Source organism: Hypanus sabinus, unplaced genomic scaffold, assembly GCF_030144855.1.
Source record: "Hypanus sabinus isolate sHypSab1 unplaced genomic scaffold, sHypSab1.hap1 scaffold_666, whole genome shotgun sequence".
Classification (NCBI taxonomy): Eukaryota; Metazoa; Chordata; class Chondrichthyes; order Myliobatiformes; family Dasyatidae; genus Hypanus; species Hypanus sabinus.
In genome coordinates, this window is record NW_026781520.1 from 186,786 (window position 1) to 208,711 (window position 21,926).

A 21,926-nucleotide genomic window follows, 5' to 3' on the forward strand; every position below is an offset into this window, starting at 1 on the left:
CAGGACGAAGATCCCAAATTCACTTTGCGCCGTAGCTATTTGATATTTCTCCCCATTCGAAAATCTGCAAGTTTTTTTTTCCTGAACCAAAGTACGTGACCGTTCACTTCCACAAGTTGTACTCAATCTGCCACCGCTTTGCCCATTTCCCTAATCTATCTTCATACCACCTGCAGATCTGAAAGGTTATGACCGATCTACACTGACTGAGGTTTCCCGAAGAGGAAGTCAAACGTTCTGTTGCAGAAGGAGGTTTCCGGCCGCAGGATCTGGAGCCTGTTGATTAGAATTGAGGAAATGACTGTGCTGAGCGCTGAGCTGTTGTCAGTAAACCGCAGCCTGACGTAAGTATTGCTATTGTCCAGTTGGTGCATGGTCCAGTGGAGAACAAATGAGTTTTCACCCGCCTTAGACCGACTGTGGATAGAGAGGAATTGCAGCGGGTCAACGTGTTGGGCCCAGTGTAGATCCTCTGGGCTGCTAACATCCAGGAAATGCAGCAGGCCTGATTAGAGAGGCTTCCGGGGTGATGTTGGTAAGAACTGAGACACGGTTAGCAATAGAAAGGATAAACATGTTCTCAATAGTCTGCCGGGCTGAAGATATTTCAATGAATGAAGAACCGGAGAAAAGGCAGATGATTGTGCTGAAGATGAGGTTGCTGATTTAGAAACAGAGGCAATGTGTAGTGAGGAGAGGCTTTTGTCTGAGGAACTTGTCAGTCAGTGGGATGTGTTGCACAGTAAAAAGCAGATAAAATCGGAGAGGATGAATGCAGGACTGGAGGTGTTATATTATATTTGAACGCACACGGTTCACGGAATAAGAAGATGAACTCGCAGCGCAGTTGCAGATTGGCAGGTATGTTGTTGCAGACATCACTGAATGATGGATGCGGGAGAGATTCGCATGGGTGGAGGAGTGTCTCACTGAATGATGGATGCGGAAGAGATTCGCATGGGTGGAGGAGTGGCTCACTGAATGATGGATGCGGGAGAGATTCGCATGGGTGGAGGAGTGGCTCACTGAATGATGGATGCGGAAGAGATTCGCATGGGTGGAGGAGTGGCTCACTGAATGATGGATGCGGGAGAGATTCGCATGGGTGGACGAGTGGCTCACTGAATGATGGATGCGGGAGAGATTCGCATGGGTGGAGGAGTGGCTCACTGAATGATGGATGCGGGAGAGATTCCCATGGGTGGACGAGTGGCTCACTGAATGATGGATGCGGGAGAGATTCCCATGGGTGGAGGAGTGGCTCACTGAATGATGGATGCGGGAGAGATTCGCATGGGTGGAGGAGTGGCTCACTGAATGATGGATGCGGGAGAGATTCGCATGGGTGGAAGAGTGGCTCACTAAATGATGGATGCCGAAGAGATTCGCATGGGTGGAAGAGTGGCTCACGATACACACTTACGATCTGGAAGAGGGCAGTAAGTGCAATGTATCTAAGTTTGCTGATAATACTGAATTGTGTAGGAAAGCAAATTCTGTATTCGACACGTAGAGTGTGCACAGAATTATTGATAGTTTAGTTGGTCGAGGGTCCGGCAGATGGAGTACAATGTTTGTAAATCGACTGTCATCCACTTTGGAAGGAAAAATGGAAGAGAAGATTATTGTTTAAATGGTAAAAGATTGCAGCATGCTGCTGTGCAGAGGGACTTTCATGTTCCTCTGTATGAATCACAAAGGGTTCGTTTGCAGGTGCAGCAGGCCGTCAGGAAGGGAAATGACATGTTGGCGTTCATTGATAGAGGGATTGAAAGTAAGAACAGGGATGTTAAGATGCAATTCGACAGGGTCCTGGTGAAGCCAGACATGGAGTATTGTGTGCAGTTCTGGTCGCCTTACTTGAGGAAGGATATACTGGATTGTTAGGTGGTGCAGATGAGGGTCGCCAAGTTCATTTCAGATATAAGGGGGTGAGAATATGAGGAAAGATTGAGTCGCCTGGGGCTCCACTCATTGGAATCCAGAAGGAATAAAGGAGATCTGTGAGAAGCATATAAAATTATGATAGGTGTAGATAAAATAGAGGCAGGGAAGTTGTTTCCACGGGAGAGGGCAGAGACTAGAACTAAGGGACGTAGCATCTAGTTTCGGGCTAGTTGATTTAGGAGGGAGATGAGGAGGAACTGCTTTTCCCAGAGACTGGTGAATCTGCACAATTTTCTGCACAATGAAGCAATGGAGGCTTCTTTCGTAAATTGGGAGATTAAAGGAAGAGAAAGGGGCGTCGGAAAACGGGGATCTGAGTGTGGATGTGTGGAGCGGGGTGAAGGGAGGGAGGGAGATAGGCAGAAGTAGTTGGAGGTGGCGTTATTGGCCACTGGAAGAGAGGAAGGGGAAAGAGAATGTAAAAGTGAGAGGCGGCTGTGCATCCCAGGCCAAATGGCACCTCATCGCCAAACCCGCCCCCGACAAGTGCAGGAGACGGGGAATATGCAGGATGTTCTGTGGTCGGGTTGCAATCGGTGGGTGGGTGGGTGGGTGAGGATATCTCCAGGTCAAAACGACAGGGATATTGGTTTTGGGGCCGTGGAAGAAAGTAGGGCAGATGGGGAGAGAGGGAAAGTGGAAAGTGTGAAATTGTTGGAGTGGAACGAAAGAGAAATGCAGGAGAGTGGAGAGAGACATAGAGGGTGAAGAGAGAGAGAGAGAAAGCGACAGAGAGCGAGAGAGAGAGGGAGGGGAGAGAGAGAGAGAGAGAGAGAGAGAGAGAGAGAGAGAGAGAGAGAGAGAGAGAGAGAGAGAGAGACAGAGTGCGCCACAGGGCGATGAAAGCGAGGAAACTTTGTGGAGGGAACAAGTTTCGAGGAGTGAAATCTACCTCAGACGGAGGGGGAGTACTCACTCACCTCGGTGGGGTTTGTTCTGTGTCCGTGCTTTCTCGCAGACAGTAAGTCTGAAGGCCCGGCAGAGGAAGCTCCGACGCGCAAACCAGGAAACAACGGTGAATAAATATCTCCCGGAAAAAAAAAATACCTCTGTATGAGTGACACAAATCCCTCCTCCATTACCCCCTTCCCTCAATATCATCTCCCTTCTTTCCACTCCATTTCTCTTTCACTCCCTGTTTGTCTTCCTCTCTACATCCTTTGACTACATTCCTCTCCAACGCTCCTCACGCATCTCTCTGCCCTCTCTGCAGTGCTCCCTTCCCCCTCACTCTGCTCCTCGCCGCTCCTCACATACCGCTTCCCTCTCGTCGTTCTCCAATTCACCAATTTCATCATTTCTCCCTCTATTCCCGAAATCTCTCCAAATCTCGTCAACTTCTATTTCTCTATCTCTCTCCGTCCTCCTCCCGTTTACCTTCTTCTTCACGCTTACATTCCCTTCATTCGCATCTCTCTCCCCACAGTCGCCCTTCTGTCAGCTCCTCTCACCCAGTATACTTCCGCCCACTGCAGTCCCCCGATGAGCGCCAATCGGTTCCCAATCACCCCTCCACCTTTCTCCCCACTCTCAGCACTCTCCCCCCTCCATTTGAATATCTCTGAACCACCCTCTCCCACATCCTCAATCTGTCTGGCAGCCTGCACTTCCTCCCGCTGCTCTCGGTTCCTCTCTTTATCAGCTGTCCATCTGGTGTTTGCTCGTGTCGGTTTGGGCGCATTCTCAACGCGGGTTTCCTCTGACAACGGTCGTTTTCAGCTCAGAGACGCAGAGAGCCCTGAACGAAATGGACGAGGGCAATACCTACGTGAATGTGAAGTTCGGAGAAACGGGTCCACAGTCTCCTTCCAACGGTGAGTGGGGCAGTAAAACCGGGGAAGAGAGCTTCATTCAGTGTTTGATACCGTGTGCGTTGATCGGACGGGTGCAGGGAGCCTTATTGACACTCACTGTTCTGTCCCCAGCTGAACGGACGGGAGGGGCGATGAAGAGGGTGCTCTGTTGGAGGGTTAGTGAGGAGCCTGCGCTCAGGGAAGGGGCGTGAAGGCAGCGCCGGAAAGAGGCGTCATAAGGGGAAAGCTATGGAATAGGATGAAAAGAGAGTGCTGTGAGAGGTGTCAGTGGAGAGAGAATGTCATCGGCAGTGCGGTTTGGAGCTAATACCGTGGAATAAGTGTTGAGCAGGGGCATTGAGAAAGGAGTGTTGTGGGGATCGGCGGAGTAGGAAACACCGCAGGAGGACTGGGGAAGATGGACGACAGTGCGAAAGGCGCGGTCCAAAATGTTAACCTCACTCTTACCACAGTCGATTCACTTTCTCTCTTCCTTGTCCCTCTCTCTACTGTTTCTCCGACTCCCTTCTATATCTCTGTCTCCCTCTCACATTTCTTCTTCCCCCCTTCCCTCACTTCTCTTTTTCCAACTATCTGCGTCTTTTCCCCCTCTCTCGTCCCTCCCACTCTTTCCTCCTCCCTCTTCACTCTCTCACCCCGACTCGCTGCCTGTTCTCCCCCTTCTCTCACCTTACTCCGACTTGCTTCCAATCCCGTCTCTCAACCACTTCTCTTGTCCTCTTTTTCCCTCTTCTTCTTCTTTCTCCCACTCTCCCCTTCATTCCCCGTCACTCTCTCATCGCCCAAACGCTCTACACACTCCCCTCTATTACCCCTCCCCGGCGTCCCTTTCCCAATTTCTACGAGTACTCTCTGCTTCCTCTCACCCTCTCGCTCTGTGCCATCTCTGTCAATCTATCTGCCTGTTCATCCCTTCTCGCTGCCCCCTCCATTTTCCACTGATCCGCACCATGCACTCTCCCATTCTTTATCCAACGCTCCGATCTTTCTCCCTCACGCTCTCTCCCGTCTCTCTTACCATTCTCTTGTACCCCTATCACCCTTTCCGCTCGTTTCCTTTGTACTTCCCCCCTCTCCTACTTGCCCGCTGCCCTCCATCTACCCATCTTTTTTTCTGTCTCTCTCACCCTTCTCACTGCCCATTCACTCATAAAACCTCTGGTACTCATGTCCCTCTACCACTCTCTACCCCCTGTCTCTCTCCACTCTCTGTCCCCTATTTTGTTCCATTTCCCTTCCCATTCCCCATCGCATGTATATCCATCAGCTTCACGTTCTCTCTGTCTTGTTCTGTCTTCCCAGCTCCCGCCGCTCACAATCCCCTCTCCCTCACGTTCTCTCCTTGCCTTTCATCCCTCTCTCGGTGCCTCTCCTCCCCACTTACTGTTCCATCACTCTGTCCTTTCTCTTCCAATTCGCTAACGATCTCTCTTTCTCCCGCTTTCTCTCCCAGAAGATCCGACTTCCACCTACTCAGAGTTGAACTTTCCGAAAGACGAACCCCTCATCGTTGAGGATGAGGATCCTGCCATCGCCTCGGTGCGCGGCGAGCAGCCAATCACTGCACAGACAGGTCAGTGGTCGCAGTGATGACGTCATTCTGGCGGGTTTCACGAGTCATGCAGCCAAGTTCCCAGGTTTATAATGCATTTGAATAGACCACTACCACTGGTAGGTCGTTCCGTAGACGAACCAGCATCTGGGCAACAAAAGGTTGCCACTCGCCTCCCCAAATAAATCTCTTCCTCCTCTCATCTTGAGCCTGTGCGCTCTGTTCCTCGGTTCTCCAATTCTAGTGAAAATAATTGCGTCCATTCACTCTGCCGGTGCCCATCCGCCCATCCTGGTTCTGTACACCTTAGTAATGTCACTCCTGCGCCCCAAGGAATAAACTCCCAACTTGCCTGACCTCTCCGTGTCATCCAGTGTCTCGAGTCCAGACAACGTCTCCGTAAGTGTCCCTCTGAACTCTTTCCTGTCCAATTAGTTACAAGACTCAGCCCGAATAATGACCAGGGAGGACAGGGAGTTCTGTATTTGCCGGAAGGTCCTCCTATTGTCTAACCTGCCAAGAGCGTGAGTTCAAACACTAACTACTTTGTGCCCACACCAGATAAGTCACCCAGACCTTCCATGAGTGGTAAAAGTGAATCAAAGATAATACCAGTTACGAAAGGATTTTCTGTTGCTGGACACTGTTTCCTTGGATTGCCGCGTTTTGAATTTGTAATGTTGGAGACAGTTATATCTTTCAGAATTACCTCCGGCGACACATTTGACTCGTCTGTTTTTATGCTCGTTTCTTACCGATTCATATATTGCATTACACTGTCATTGGGTATACGTCACGGGTCTCACCTTTAACGCCTTTTCATTGGCTCTGCTCCAAGCCACCATACGCTTATTGTCATCTGACCAGCAAATCAAATTCCGCAATTTATGGCTCCATGTTTTCAGTCAGCTTTCTCACGCAGTCCGGTCACTGACTAACATTCACTATTCTGCGTGATATAGTCAATCAAATTACACCTCACAAATAACTTCAAATTTGGAAACGGTCCCTTGTTCAGCCGATTGCCTGTGGCATCACCCACACTTTAAAATTCTGATTAACCATGCGACTAAGTCACAAAGAGGGGAATAAAATCTTTTCATAAAATGGCAGCCTGCATCTCCTCCATCATCGTCTACACGGTCCTTGATTCATTCGAACTCACTCGTATGCAGCTTGCAGTTATTTCTGTCCGCCGACTGGTATTCTTCCCAGTGCAGGGTGACCAAAACTGAACACCGTCCGACAAGTGCGGCCTCGCCGGCACCATGTTCCTCTGCAACGTGACCTCCCAGCTCCTCAATTACGTATCCTGTCTGATGAAGGACGGCCGGTCTGACCACCCTGGTCATTCCAAAACCCACATTCCCATCTGACAGAAAACATGGAAGAACGTCTCATCGGGCTCAAAGACTGTTTCTACCCCTTTGTTTCCAAACTATTGAACGGTCCACTAGCGTGAAAATATGTATCATTCACTTCACAATCCGAGACGTATGCCCACCATGTTAAAAACTGCAATATCACCCTCTAGTTTGTATTCTTTTGTAATAGATTTCCATATTTTCAGAGTCCATCTCACCAATGGGTTATCAATCGTAATTATGTACCTTTGTAGGTTGTTGCCAAATACATTTGCCTGTATGGGGATGGGATGTACTCACTTCTCAATGTTTTTCCATTGAGCGTCAAATGATGGGTTGTACCAACATATCACAGCTCTCAATTGTGCTGCAAAATAATAATTTCTAAGAGAAATTAGGCCTCATTCCCCTCTTTTCCTTGTCTAATTGCAAAGTTATGAGATGGACTCTAGGCTTTTAACCTTGACAAGTATATCTTGATAACATTTTGTTCCATTCATTGAATTTATTTTTTCTTGATCTCTATTGGTAGGGTCGGAAAAATATAATAGTCTAGGCAGAACATACGTTTTAATAGATTCAATTCTTGAACTGAGACTAAAAATGATCTAGGTTCCAATTTGTTATTTATTCCTTATATATATATCGATAGATAGATAGATAGATAGATAGATAGATAGATAGATAGATAGATAGATAGATAGATAGATAGATAGATAGATAGATAGATAGATAGATAGATAGATAGATAGATAGATAGATAGATAGATAGATAGATAGATAGATATAAAGGCTGGTAATTGCATTCTGATAACTTGCAAACCTTTTGGCATAATGATGCCAAAATATTTGAAAGACTCTGTTTACCATGCCCAGGGATATCTGCTTATCTGCTTTCTATTTGTTGGTCTATAGTTATATGAAAGTAATTGTGTTCTATCTACGTTGAACGTGTATCCTGATAATTGACCATATTGTTCAAAGGATTGCATCAATTTAAGTAAAGAGTACATTGGTTGCCTGAGATAGATAAAAATGTCATCCAAGTAACAAGCCAATTTATGCTCTGTCCCTTTAATAGTAATGCCCTGATATCTTCATTTTGTCTGAAGTTTTGAGTTAATGGTTCCAGATATAACGCGAAGATTAGCGGTAACTATGCATAACCCTGGCTCGTGCTCCTTTCCAGGGCAAAACTATTTGATAAATATGCATTCAATTTTAACCCTCGCAGTAGGGTTTTCATATGGCGCCTGTATATTTTTAGTAATTGTCTCATAGAAAACAAATCTATGTAAAACTCTGTGAAGGAAATTCCAATTAACAGAGGCAAATGCCTTTTCAGCGTCCACACTTATCACTTTTGCTTCGATTTCAGTTCTTGTATGTGATCCATAATGTGAAGTGTCCTTCGTATATCGTCTTGTGTTTAGTGTTGTTGTATAAAAGCTGTCTGATCGTTATGTGGTTCTAAATGACCTACATTACATTTTATCCTTGCCTTCTTTCGGTACAGCTGAGATTATCGCTTCCTTCCAGCTGGGTGGCATTTGTGCCTTTTTTAGCACTTTGCACCTTTTGTATGGCTTCCAAATCCTCCCTGTAGTGAGACGAACAGAACTGAGCACAGTACTCCAAATGGGATCTAACGAGGGTCCCAAATAGCTGTAACATTACCTCACGGCTCCGAAATTAAATTCCTCGATTAATGAAGGTCAATACACCGGATACCTTCTTAACCACAGAGTCAACCTGCGCAGCTGCTTTGAGTGTCCTCTGGACTAGGACCCCAAGGTCCCTCTGATCATCCACTCTGCCAAGAGTCTTACCATTAATAATATATTCTGTCATCATATGTGGCCTACAAATCATATAAATGATATGGATGTAAATGTAGATGGGTGGGTTGATATATTTGCAGATGATGCGTAGTTGGGTGGGTTTGTAAAGCGGGAAGTAGAGTGGTAAACAATTCACAAACACTGGGAGGTCCGATTGTATACACATATCGCAAACCGAGATTCGTCTTTTCCCCCACATATTTATTTAGCGTTATTTATTTATTTATTTATTTATTTATTTATTTATTTATTTATTTATTTATTTATTGAACTGCACTGCAGAATGCACTCATCCGGGCCTGCAGGTGTCGCTGCCCTGCAGATCCCCGATTTAGACTGAGCCGAATGGCGTGACAATTTACAATGACGGGTGGACGTCCCGACTGCTTCGTCTTTGGACTGTGGGAGGAACCCACTGGGTCACGGGTAGAACGTACAGACTCCCCTGAACGACATGCCAGGAGTTGAGCCTTTGTCTCTGGAGGACAGCGTTACTGGAACGTTTTTCCTCTTGCCAGCAGCCACAAAACAAACAAACAAACAAAAAAAAACACACCATTCAGTGTACGGAAGTTCACACAACATTTTAATCCCCTCAAGACAGTCATGAATCCATAATGTGAAAAATGAATAAAGTTTGCCGACAATAATACAACGTTAAAAAAATAATGAAACCTAAACTCTGCCTCTCACCATTTTTCTCTTGCTCCATGTGTCTCTTCCCTCATAACTGACACTCATCCTCCTCTAACTGTTACACTCCCTCATTCTTTCGGTATCTCTCTCACCCCACTGACTCCCATTTCACTCATAATCTCGCATCCCTCCTCTTTCCGCTGCTCTCTCTAACAGTTTTCAGTCCATTGCCCTGTTTCCCTCTCCAACGTCTATCTATCCCTTTAACCCTCTCTGTCCCTCTTTCTCCTCTCACTTCATACTTTCCCCCAGCTTCTCTCCCTGCCTCTCAGCCCTCTCTCTGCCAACTCATTCTTCTACTCTCTCTGCTCGCGTTGCCCCATTCTTTACCAATAACTCCCCCTTTTATTTCTGCCTACCTCTCACGTTCTCTCTCTCTCTCTCTCTCTCTCTCTCTCTCTCTCTCTCTCTCTCTCTCTCTCTCTCTCTCTCTCTCTCTCTCTCTCTCTCTCTCTCTCTCTCTCTCTGTCTCCCAGACGGCCTGACCTCCACCTACTCAGAGCTGAAATTTCCGAGGGACGAACCCCTCATCGATGAAGATGAGGATCCTCCCGTTGCCTCGGGACCCGGAGAAATTTTAGTGACTGCAAGGGCAGGTGAGAGTTCACAGGAATGACGTCATTGTGAAGGGATTACGTGCCATATATGCAAGTGTTCAGGTCCTAGAGGGGATTTCAGTGCGCATTCACCTTCCCTGTGCCCCATGTGGTCTTTCACACCCCTGTAAGGTGGTGACCACCCTCCAATGAATAGAGCCACAACCTCTCTGTCCCTTCTCCGCAACTCAGCCCGTGGACTCCTTGCAACATCCTCGTAAATCTCGACCGAACTTTCATTTTCCCCATTTCATGGATTCAGTGAGACATTTGTCAGTTTTTGTCAGGTTGAGGAATTTGTAATCCAAGCGATGACGGCTAAAATTAGATTGAGAGAGGGAAGGGATGATCGTGGTGGAAAGAGAGAGGGGGGCTGCTGGGTGGGAGGCAGTCACAGTAGGAGTCACGCTGAATTCACGCACACGCTCCACAGGATCACGTAAACAGGGGACGCTGGAGAACATCAGAAATGGATCGCACCGTAAGACCTGCCTGCTCTGCCTCGTGACGTCCGCCTTTATCGTGATAGTCGCCGGGCTCTCCATCTATGGTGAGACTGACAGGCTCCGGGTGGAGTCAGAGCTTAAACAAAAAGCTTGGAATAAAGTGTTTTTGGGAAACCTTACCGTTACACAAATATGACACGCACCATACCACAGACACTGATAAGCCCCTGACCGTGACATTGACGCGCCCCTAAGTTCGACACAAGCACGCCTGTCACCGGCAGCGACACTGCCTTTACAGTGACACCGGCACACTCCTAACCGCAACACAGAAACGCCACTCACATTAACTCCTACAAGCACCCTTACTGTGATACCGACACGCTCCTCGCTATAATATCGACGTGCCTCTCACCGTAACACAGACACGGACTTTTTCGTGACACCGATTGTACCCGGCATTGACAACGACCGTAGTCTCACACCGTGAACCGACAGAACACTCACACTGTGACACCGACTCGAGCCTTACCGTGACAATTAAACATCCCTCCCGTGACACAGACACTCCGCTGATTGTGAGAGTCACAACACCCGACTACCCCAGAAAAGTGACTGCGACACGTCACTCACAGTGACAGCAACACAACACAGACTGTAACACCGCACACCCGACACCGTGACAACGTCACACCTCTCGGCGTGATATCGACACGAGAGTCAATGTAACACTGACACACCGATCAGGATGGCATCTATTCGCCCCTCACATTGACAGCAACTTGCTCTGTGTACTGACCCGACACGAACTACACGAACCTCCCCGTGACAAGACCTGATTCCACCGTAACACCGACACACTCCGACAAAGCACACATAGTGACATTCACAAGGACGTCACCTACACAACCCTCACCGTGACACAGACACACCTCACAGTAACCCCGACCCTACATACAACGCGATACCGACTCTTCCCTCACAGTGAACCCACAATGGGATGAGGGAGCATTTGCCAAGAGCAATGGGAAACTGGAAAATTGGGAAACTTTATATAACCATATAACAATTACAACACGAAAACTGGTCATCTCGGCCCTTCTAGTCCGTGCCGACGCTTACTGTCACCAAGTCCCAGTAGCTCGCAATCTGCCCATAACCCTCCAATCCTTTCCTGTCCATATACCTGTTCAAGTTTACTCCCCATACAGGGACACCAACAAACCGCAGATCGTGACAGCGACACGTCCCTCAACATTACGTCGCCAGTCCTGTCATTGTGACCTCATCACACCCCTTACCGTGACACCGGCACAGAGCCAGGCCCTGTCCTTACAAAGGAGACACCCCTGACATTGATTCTGACACAACCATCAAAACAATACCGGCAAATCACTCATTATCAGACCGAACATCCTTTGTCAGTGACACCGACACGCTACTCAACGTGACACCGAAACCTCGTTCACCGTGACACGTACAGGCCCCTCAGCGTGAGACAGACAGGACACTGAGAGTGACACCGACACGCCGCTCACCGTTTGGCCGACAAGCCCCTCAGCGTGACACCGACAGAACACTGAGAGTGACACCGACACGCCGCTCACCGTTTGGCCGACAAGCCCCTCAGCGTGACACCGACAGGACACTGAGCGTGACACCGACAGGACACTGAGCGTGACACCGACAGAACACTGAGCGTGACACCGTTTGGCCGACAAGCCCCTCAGCGTGACACCGACAGACACTGAGCGTGACACCGACAGAACACTGAGCGTGACACCGACACGCCGCTCACCGTTTGGCCGACAGGACACTGAGCGTGACACCGACACGCCGCTAACCGTTTGGCCAACAAGCCCCTCAGCGTGACATCGACAGGACACTGAGCGTGACACCGACAGGACATTGAGCGTGACACCGACACGCCGCTCACCGTTTGGCCGACAAGCCCCTCAGCGTGACACCGACAGTATACTGAGCGTGACACGGACACGCCGCTCACCGTTTGGTCGACAAGCCCTACAGTGTGACATCGCCAGGACACGCCACTCAGCGTAACAGTTACTCTGTACTCACTGCTATTCTCAGTATCACAGGTTCGACACTCCCTGATCACCTCCGACCGGGACTACAAGAATCTTTGGGAACGATATCAGGAGATGAATGAAACCAAGGCTCAAATCTGTCAACTCTTGACTAGCAGAACAAGTGAGTTAACACACAAAACCCTTATCCCTCACCTCAGAGAGAGGAGAAGCTGCACTCCGTGACTGAGCTCGGGAATCCGTGATGTGATCTTGCGGAAGGAGCGACACCTGGGGTCTGACAACAAGTGTTTGTAATGGGACAATGCGGAGGGAGTTTCACTCTGAGTTGACACTGGGAGTATGTGATGGGGTGATCTGGGGGGAGCTTAACTCTGAGTCCAAACCACGGCATGTGTCTGATGGGACGCAGAGAAGGGATTATCACTCTTTGATTGATCGCAGGACAGTAGAATGGGATGATGAGGAGAAACCACTTTGTGGCTGATGACGGCAATGCGTATTGAGACGATGACTAAAAGAGTTTCACTCCGTGTCTCTCCCCGGGAGTATCTGATGAGAGGGTGTGGAGGTTTCACCCTGTGTCTCACCATGGGAATTAGTGATTGCTCTGTAGGAAGATCAATTCTGCATCTGACTCCAGCAGTGTGTGATGGGTCGGTGTAGAGGGAGATTCACTCTGTGTCTGACCCCGGGAGTGTGTGATGGGTCGGTGTAGAGGGAGATTCACTCTGTGTCTGAACCCAGGAGTGTGTGATGGGACGGTGTAGAGGGAGATTCACTCTGTGTCTGACCCCGGGAATGTGCGATGGGACGGTGTGGAGTGAGATTCACTCTGTGTCTCACCCCGGGTGTGTGCGATGGGACGGAGTGGAGGGAGATTCACTCTGTGTCTGACCCCGGGAGTGTGCGATGGGACGGTGTGGAGGGAGATTCACTCTGTGTCTCACCCCGGGTGTGTGCGATGGGACGGAGTGGAGGGAGATTCACTCTGTGTCTGACCCCGGGAGTGTGCGATGGGACGGTGTGGAGGGAGATTCACTCTGTGTCTGACCCCGGGAGTGTGCGATGGGACGGTGTGGAGGGAGATTCACTCTGTGTCTGACCCCGGGAGTGAGTGATGGGACGGTGTGGAGGGAGATTCACTCTTGTGTCTGACCCCGGGAGTGTGTGATGGGACGGTGTGGAGGGAGATTCACTCTTGTGTCTGAACCCGGGAGAGTGTGATGGGACGGTGTAGAGGGAGATTCACCTTGTGTCTGACACCGGGAGTGTGTGATGGGACGGTGTGGAGGGAGATTGACTCTGTGTCTGACCCCGAGAGTGAGTAATGAGACGGTGTGGAGGGAGATTCACTCTGTGTCTAACCCCGGGAGTACGTGATGGGTCGGTGTGGAGTGAGATTCACTCTGTGTCTGACACCGGACTGTGTGATGGGACGGTGTGGAGGGAGATTCACTCTGCGTCTGACCCCGGGTGTGAGTGATGGGACGGTTTGGAGGGAGATTCACTCTGTTTCTGACCCCGGGAGTGAGTGATGGGACGGTGTGGAGGGAGATTCGCTCTGTGTCTGACCCCGGGAGTGCGTGTTGTGTCTGTGTGGAGTGAGATTCACTCTGTGTCTGACACCGGAGTGTGTGATGGGACGGTGTGGAGGGAGTTTCACTCTGTGTCTGACACCGGAGTGTGTGATGGGACGGTGTGGAGGGAGTTTCACTCTGTGTCTGACACCGGAGTGTGTGATGGGACGGTGTGGAGGGAGATTCACTCTGTGTCTGACCAAGGGAGTGCGTGATGGGTCGGTGTGTAGTGAGATTCACTCTGTGTCTGACACCGGAGTGTGTGATGGGACGGTGTGGAGGGAGATTCACTCTGTGTCTGACCCCGTGAGTGAGTGATGGGACAGTGCGGAGGGAGTTTCACTCTGAGTTGACACTGGGAGTATGTGATGGCGTGATCAGGGGGGAGCTTAACTCTGAGTCTAAACCACGGCATGTGTCTGATGGGACGCAGAGAAGGGATTATCACTCTTTGATTGATCGCAGGACAGTAGAATGGGATGATGAGGAGAAACCACTTTGTGGCTGATGACGGCAATGCGTATTGAGACGATGACTAAAAGAGTTTCACTCCGTGTCTCTCCCCGGGAGTATCTGATGAGAGGGTGTGGAGGTTTCACCCTGTGTCTCACCATGGGAATTAGTGATTGCTCTGTAGGAAGATCAATTCTGCATCTGACTCCAGCAGTGTGTGATGGGTCGGTGTAGAGGGAGATTCACTCTGTGTCTGAACCCAGGAGTGTATGATGGGTCAATGTGGAGGGAGATTCACTCTGTGTCTGACCCCGGGAGTGTGTGATGGGTCGGTGTAGAGGGAGATTCACTCTGTGTCTGAACCCAGGAGTGTGTGATGGGACGGTGTAGAGGGAGATTCACTCTGTGTCTGACCCCGGGAATGTGCGATGGGACGGTGTGGAGTGAGATTCACTCTGTGTCTCACCCCGGGTGTGTGCGATGGGACGGTGTGGAGGGAGATTCACTCTGTGTCTGACCCCGGGAGTGTGCGATGGGACGGTGTGGAGGGAGATTCACTCTGTGTCTGACCCCGGGAGTGAGTGATGGGACGGTGTGGAGGGAGATTCACTCTTGTGTCTGACCCCGGGAGTGTGTGATGGGACGGAGTGGAGGGAGATTCACTCTGTGTCTGACTCCGAGAGTGAGTGATGGGACGGTGTGGAGGGAGATTCACTCTGTGTCTGAGCCCGGGAGTGCGTGATGGGTCGGTGTGGAGTGAGATTCACTCTGTGTCTGACACCGGAGTGTGTGATGGGACGGTGTGGAGGGAGATTCACTCTGTGTCTAACCCCGGGAGTGAATGATGGGACGGTGTGGAGGGAGATTCACTCTTGTGTCTGACCCCGGGAGTGAGTGATGGGACGGTGTGGAGGTAGATTCACTCTGTGTCTGACACCGGAGTGAGTGATGGGACGGTGTGGAGGGAGATTCACTCTGTGTCTGACCCCGGGAGTGAATGATGGGACGGTGTGGAGGGAGATTCACTCTTGTGTCTGACCCCGGGAGTGAGTGATGGGACGGTGTGGAGGTAGATTCACTCTGTGTCTGACCCCGGGTGTGAGAGATGGGACGGTGTGGTGGGCGATTCACTCTGTGTCTGAACCCGGGAGAGTGTGATGGGACGGTGTAGAGGGAGATTCACCTTGTGTCTGACACCGGGATTGTGTGATGGGACGGTGTGGAGGGAGATTGACTCTGTGTCTGACCCCGAGAGTGAGTAATGGGACGGTGTGGAGGGAGATTCACTCTGTGTCTGACCCCGGGAGTGAGTGATGGGACGGTGTGGAGGGAGATTCTCTCTGTGTCTGACCCCGGGAGTGAGTGATGGGACAATGCGGAGGGAGTTTCACTCTGAGTTGACACTGGGAGTATGTGATGGCGTGATCAGGGGGGAGCTTAACTCTGAGTCTAAACCACGGCATGTGTCTGATGGGACGCAGAGAAGGGATTATCACTCTTTGATTGATCGCAGGACAGTAGAATGGGATGATGAGGAGAAACCACTTTGTGGCTGATGACGGCAATGCGTATTGAGACGATGACTAAAAGAGTTTCACTCCGTGTCTCTCCCCGGGAGTATCTGATGAGAGGGTGTGGAGGTTTCACCCTGTGTCTCACCATGGGAATTAGTGATTGCTCTGTAGGAAGATCAATTCTGCATCTGACTCCAGCAGTGTGTGATGGGTCGGTGTAGAGGGAGATTCACTCTGTGTCTGAACCCAGGAGTGTGTGATGGGACGGTGTGGAGGGAGATTCACTCTGTGTCTGACCCCGGGAGTGTGTGATGGGACGGTGTGGAGGGAGATTCACTCTGTGTCTGAACCCCGGAGTGTGTGATGGTACGGTGTAGAGGGAGATTCACTCTGTGTCTGACCCCGGGAAAGTGCGATGGGACGGTGTGGAGTGAGATTCACTCTGTGTCTCACCCCGGGTGTGTGCGATGGGACGGTGTGGAGGGAGATTCACTCTGTGTCTGAGCCCGGGAGTGCGTGACGGGTCGGTGTGGAGTGAGATTCACTCTGTGTCTAACACCGGAGTGTGTGATGGGACGGTGTGGAGGGAGATTCACTCTGTGTCTAACCCCGGGAGTGAGTGATGGGACGGTGTGGAGGGAGATTCACTCTTGTGTCTGACCCCGGGAGTGAGTGATGGGACGGTGTGGAGGAAGATTCACTCTGTGTCTGACCCCGGGTGTGAGAGATGGGACGGTGTGGTGGGCGATTCACTCTGTGTCTGAACCCGGGAGAGTGTGATGGGACGGTGTAGAGGGAGATTCACCTTGTGTCTGACATTGGGAGTGTGTGATGGGACGGTGTGGAGGGAGATTGACTCTGTGTCTGACCCCGAGAGTGAGTAATGGGACGGTGTGGAGGGAGTTTCACTCTGTGTCTAACCCCGGGAGTACGTGATGGGACAATGCGGAGGGAGTTTCACTCTGAGTTGACACTGGGAGTGTGTGATGGCGTGATCAGGTGGGAGCTTAACTCTGAGTCCAAACCACGGCATGTGTCTGATGGGACGCAGAGAAGGGATTATCACTCTTTGATTGATCGCAGGACAGTAGAATGGGATGATGAGGAGAAACCACTTTGTGGCTGATGACGGCAATGCGTATTGAGACGATGACTAAAAGAGTTTCACTCCGTGTCTCTCCCCGGGAGTATCTGATGAGAGGGTGTGGAGGTTTCACCCTGTGTCTCACCATGGGAATTAGTGATTGCTCTGTAGGAAGATCAATTCTGCATCTGACTCCAGCAGTGTGTGATGGGTCGGTGTAGAGGGAGATTCACTCTGTGTCTGAACCCAGGAGTGTGTGATGGGACGGTGTGGAGGGAGATTCACTCTGTGTCTGACCCCGGGAGTGTGTGATGGGTCGGTGTAGAGGGAGATTCACTCTGTGTCTGAACCCAGGAGTGTGTGATGGGACGGTGTAGAGGGAGATTAACTCTGTGTCTGACCCCGGGAATGTGCGATGGGACGGTGTGGAGTGAGATTCACTCTGTGTCTGACCCCGGGTGTGTGCGATGGGACGGTGTGGAGGGAGATTCACTCTGTGTCTGACCCCGTGAGTGTGCGATGGGACGGTGTGGAGGGAGATTCACTCTGTGTCTGACCCCGGGAGTGAGTGATGGGACGGTGTGGAGGGAGATTCACTCTTGTGTCTGACCCCGGGAGTGTGTGATGGGACGTTGTGGAGGGAGATTCACTCTGTGTCTGACTCCGAGAGTGAGTGATGGGACGTTGTGGAGGGAGATTCACTCTGTGTCTGAGCCCGGGAATGCGTGATGGGTCGGTGTGGAGTGAGATTCACTCTGTGTCTGACACCGGAGTGTGTGATGGGACGGTGTGGAGGGAGATTCACTCTGTGTCTAACCCCGGGAGTGAGTGATGGGACGGTGTGGAGGTAGATTCACCTTGTGTCTGACACCGGGAGTGTGTGATGGGACGGTGTGGAGGTAGATTCACCTTGTGTCTGACACCGGGAGTGTGTGATGGGACGGTGTGGAGGGAGATTGACTCTGTGTCTGACCCCGAGAGTGAGTAATGGGACGGTGTGGAGGGAGATTCACTCTGTGTCTAACCCCGGGAGTACGTGATGGGTCGGTGTGGAGTGAGATTCACTCTGTGTCTGACACCGGACTGTGTGATGGGACGGTGTGGAGGGAGATTCACTCTGCGTCTGACCCCGTGTGTGAGTGATGGGTCGGTGTGGAGTGTGATTCACTCTGTGTCTGACACCGGAGTGTGTGATGGGACGGTGTGGAGGGAGATTCACTCTGTGTCTGACCCCGGGAGTGAGTGATGGGACGGTGTGTTGGGAGATTCACTCTGTGTCTGACACCGGAGTGTGTGATGGGACGGTGTGGAGGGAGATTCACGCTGTGTCTGACCCCGGGAGTGAGTGATTGGACGGTGTGGAGTTAGATTCACTCTGTGTCTGACCCCGGGAGTGAGTGATGGGACGGTGTGGTGGGCGATTCACTCTGTGTCTGACCTCGGGAGTGTGTGATGGGACGGTGTAGAGGGAGCTTCACTCTGTGTCTGACCCCGGGAGTGTGTGATGGGACTGTGTGGAGGAAGATTCACTCTGTGTCTGACCCCGTGTGGGTGTTGGGACAAATTGGATGGGGCTGCACTGTATGTCCGATACGGGAGTGTGTGATGGAACTGTAAGGTGCGAGCGCCTCTCTTTGTCTGAACGCTGGTGTGGGTGATGGCTCGGTGTGGAGGAAGCTTGACTGAGGGTCTGACCACGGGAGTGCGTGAAGGGAACGTGTGGTGGGAACCTCACCTTGGATCTCCGCCCTGGAGTGGAGGGAACTCAGTCTGCGCCTGACCACGGTCGTTTGCGATGGTGTGGAGGGACTTCAATCTTCTATCTCATCCAGGGAATTTGTGATTGATGCTGAGGGAGTTTCGCTGTGTGTCTGAACTGACAGAGTGTGTTGATGGATTGTGGAGTGGTCTGCCTCTGATCACTCGTGTGTGTGATGGTACAGCGTGGGATATTGGAAGGACGACATTCAGCGTCTGAATTAAAGTGGGCGAATTGGCACTGTGAGGGAGATTCACAGTTAATTTTTCCTGATTTCCAGAGCAAACTTGTTACAAGGATTGGGTCAGAAATGAAGATCGGTGTTATTTCATATCCACGTTTGAAACATCTTACCGTGGAGCGACGAAACAATGTTCAAACTACACATCGAGGCTTCTTCAATTAAATACAACAGAGGAAAAGGTACGTGTAACACCGTGAGGAGATTTATCCACAGCAATCTCACACTCCCGAGGTCAGACACCTACTGAATCTCCCACCGACCCGTCCCAGCACACACCCCCGGCGTCAGACACAGAGTGAATCTCCCTCCACACCGTCCCATCACACACTCCCGGGGTCAGACACTGAGTGAATCTCCCTCCACACCGTCACATCACACAGTCCTGGGGTAAGAAGCAAAGTACACCTCCTGCTAAGAATTAATACTGTAATTTTATTTTCACAGAATTTTTTTTTCAACGCTGTCTGCCATCAAAATAGAAAATACTGGATTGGAAAATGTAAAGACGGGTGAGGTTCGGACTTACAGGGCTCTGTGTTGTTGGACTGTGTCAGTGCGTTTTGATTGCAGACTGACAGAGGTTTCTGGTAAAGGAGAGGGTCAGTGGGACTAGTTTGGAGACTGACACGGGTCCAAGCAGAGAGTGGGAGAGTATGATTAGTATGGAGACGGTCACCGGGCTGTGGAGAGAGAGTGGTGTAGTTGGAACTGTCTGGAGACTGACACGGGGCCGCGGTGAGAGAGCGGTGTATTGGGAACAGTCCGTGAAAAACTCTCGTGGTGGTTTCCTGGATGTATTTCGCTTTTGTTGAGATTGTTTAACCCTTTTTGACAGGAAAGTGGCCTCTAATGTCCTGTACAAGACACACTCTGGGAACCTCCATTGCACTGAATGTAAATCGTCCAGTAGGCGATCCCCTTGCAATCGTAATGAACACCATTTCATCTGCGAGACGGCTGCATCTGTGTACCCGGATATTCCTGAGGAGATCCAGGATCTCTGTCGACATCCAATACGGGAGTTATCAATCATGTGACAACCCCCGCTATCTCCCCTGTCTCTCAACCCCACCGACAATGTCCCATCTGCCCCTCGGCCCTTCTTTACTCCCCTATCCCTCTATCGCACTCTCTCTCCATATCTCCTACCCTGTCTGACCCAATGCGATTTAAAGTGCCCCTCAGGCAAAATGAGCCAGCACTACCCCCCGATTTAATCCTGGCCTAATCACGGGACAAATCGCAATGACCAATTCGCCCACCGGCAGTCTTTCGCCCTCTCCTTTCCGGCTCCCTCCTACGTCTGTCTCCCCTATCTGATCAACTCGATCTCCCTCCTCTCGCTTGCCTGTCAGCACAATCCTGTGCCTTCAGATTCTCGATTCCACGACCCTGGGGACTGTGCGCATCCACCCTATCTGTGCACCCCGTCGTTTTTGCAGCTCTGCATCGTCACCCCTACGGTCCAAGGAAAAATGCCCCGACTTACCCCACCTCTGTTCATGCCTGTTCACACCGCGAGCACGGGAAATATCCTCGTAAATCTCCCTCCAACCCTTTCCAGCTCAGTGCCATCTTTCGAACAGCAGGGCGACCAGTACTGGAAACCGTACTCCAAGCGCGGCCTCACCGACGCCCTGTACAACTTCAACATGACGTCCTGTCTCCTGTGTCCGTGCCCGGACTGATGAAGGTCGGGTTGCCGAAGTTCCTGTCTGTCCGTGTCGCATGTATTCCACCGGAATAACGATCCGATTTTTATATCTCCGACTGAGATCAGTTCGGCACTTATATGTAAAGTTAATGTAAATTACAGTAAATAAATAAATAAACAAGCAAACAAATAAGTACATAAGTAAGTAAATAAATAAATACAGCGAAAATGTACAGGTGGGTTCATGAGATCGACATTGCGTTGACGTAGGGAAGAAGGTGTTCCTGAATCGTTCAGATTTCAGGCTCCTGTGCCTCTTCCCGCTGGGAGTAATGATCAGGGAAATTGCCCCGTGCGGAGAGACGCGTCAGTGATGGATGCCGCCTTTTCGAGTCGTCGCAGCTTGATGATGCCCGAGATGGTGGGGAGAGTTGCGGCCGTGATGTAGCCGGCTGTGTACAGAACTCGCTACAGCCTCCACACCAGGCGGCGATGCGACAAGTCGGAATACTTCCATCGATCAACCGAAGAAATTAGCGATTATTCAATGTGAATCTAAATCTACACGCGCTCCTAACTTTGTCATCCCTTCTGTAGGGAGGAAGCTATAGGTGGTGGTGAACCCAGGTGCAGGCTAAGATTCAAAATAAATAAGATGGCAGGAACGTAATTGAAAGTTTAAATCACAAACCATAGTTCACGATATGCATCTCTTACGGTTGAGCACAGAGTGCTCTGCCCGAGCCCCTGAACTGCAGATATTCCATGGAGGAATCTGACAGGCAATAACTGGAATTCTCAGTCTCAAAGGGAAAACCCCAGATAACCACACTCCCGGGAAGGGGCGTGCAGAAATTTAGGTGCTTGCCCTTCAGCAGGGAACATGACACCTTCGTGTTGGCATGAATGCGTGGGGGCCCAGGATAGATTTACTGAGATGCTGATATCCGTGCCGTGTACCTCATTTCAGCTCTCTCCAATGTAACCATATCATGTAACCATGTTCATATGGAAATGAGGGAATGAAGGAGTGATGACGTCTGGTGTTACACCCGCTCCACCCGATATTGATCAATCGCTTCTAAGACTTTTTGCTGTTCTGTGTGGACAGGCCGTTGTTGTTGATTCCACACCACTTTCTCAACACCACGCCCTATTTACCCCCCACTTCCGCGTCCACTTCTCACCTCTTCCCTGCACTACATGTGAACACAACCACACGCAAAATCTTCCAGACATACACACAATTCAAAGCTAAGGAACGGCGTACTGCCTGGCATGATGGAAGGGAAGAAACTTCTGAACTCGGATGTGTGTTACGGGAACAGAAAAGC

The 21,926-nt window shown here is 50.5% G+C and overlaps 1 protein-coding gene across 1 annotated transcript; it reads left to right on the forward strand.

Moving 5' to 3' along the window:
• The first annotated feature begins 507 nt into the window (after positions 1-507).
• On the forward strand, positions 508-20,766 carry LOC132389815 (natural killer cells antigen CD94-like). The gene is made up of 6 exons (XM_059962371.1): positions 508-535; positions 3,667-3,761; positions 5,215-5,334; positions 18,975-19,117; positions 19,383-19,447; positions 19,774-20,766. The coding sequence occupies exons 2-6, from the start codon at positions 3,695-3,697 to the stop codon at positions 19,973-19,975; spliced, it is 597 nt and encodes a 198-aa protein (XP_059818354.1). The 5' UTR covers positions 508-535; positions 3,667-3,694; the 3' UTR covers positions 19,976-20,766.
• The last annotated feature ends 1,160 nt before the right edge of the window (positions 20,767-21,926 follow it).

Bases quoted from the DNA above. Each gene is read 5' to 3' on its own strand.
- LOC132389815 (XM_059962371.1), top strand. From the start codon at position 3,695: ATGGACGAGGGCAATACCTACGTGAATGTGAAGTTCGGAGAAACGGGT. The intron at 3,762-5,214 runs GTGAGTGGGGCA...TTTCTCTCCCAG, and splicing joins TCCACAGTCTCCTTCCAACG to AAGATCCGACTTCCACCTAC. The intron at 19,448-19,773 runs GTGAGGTTCGGA...CCTTTTTGACAG, and splicing joins ATTGGAAAATGTAAAGACGG to GAAAGTGGCCTCTAATGTCC.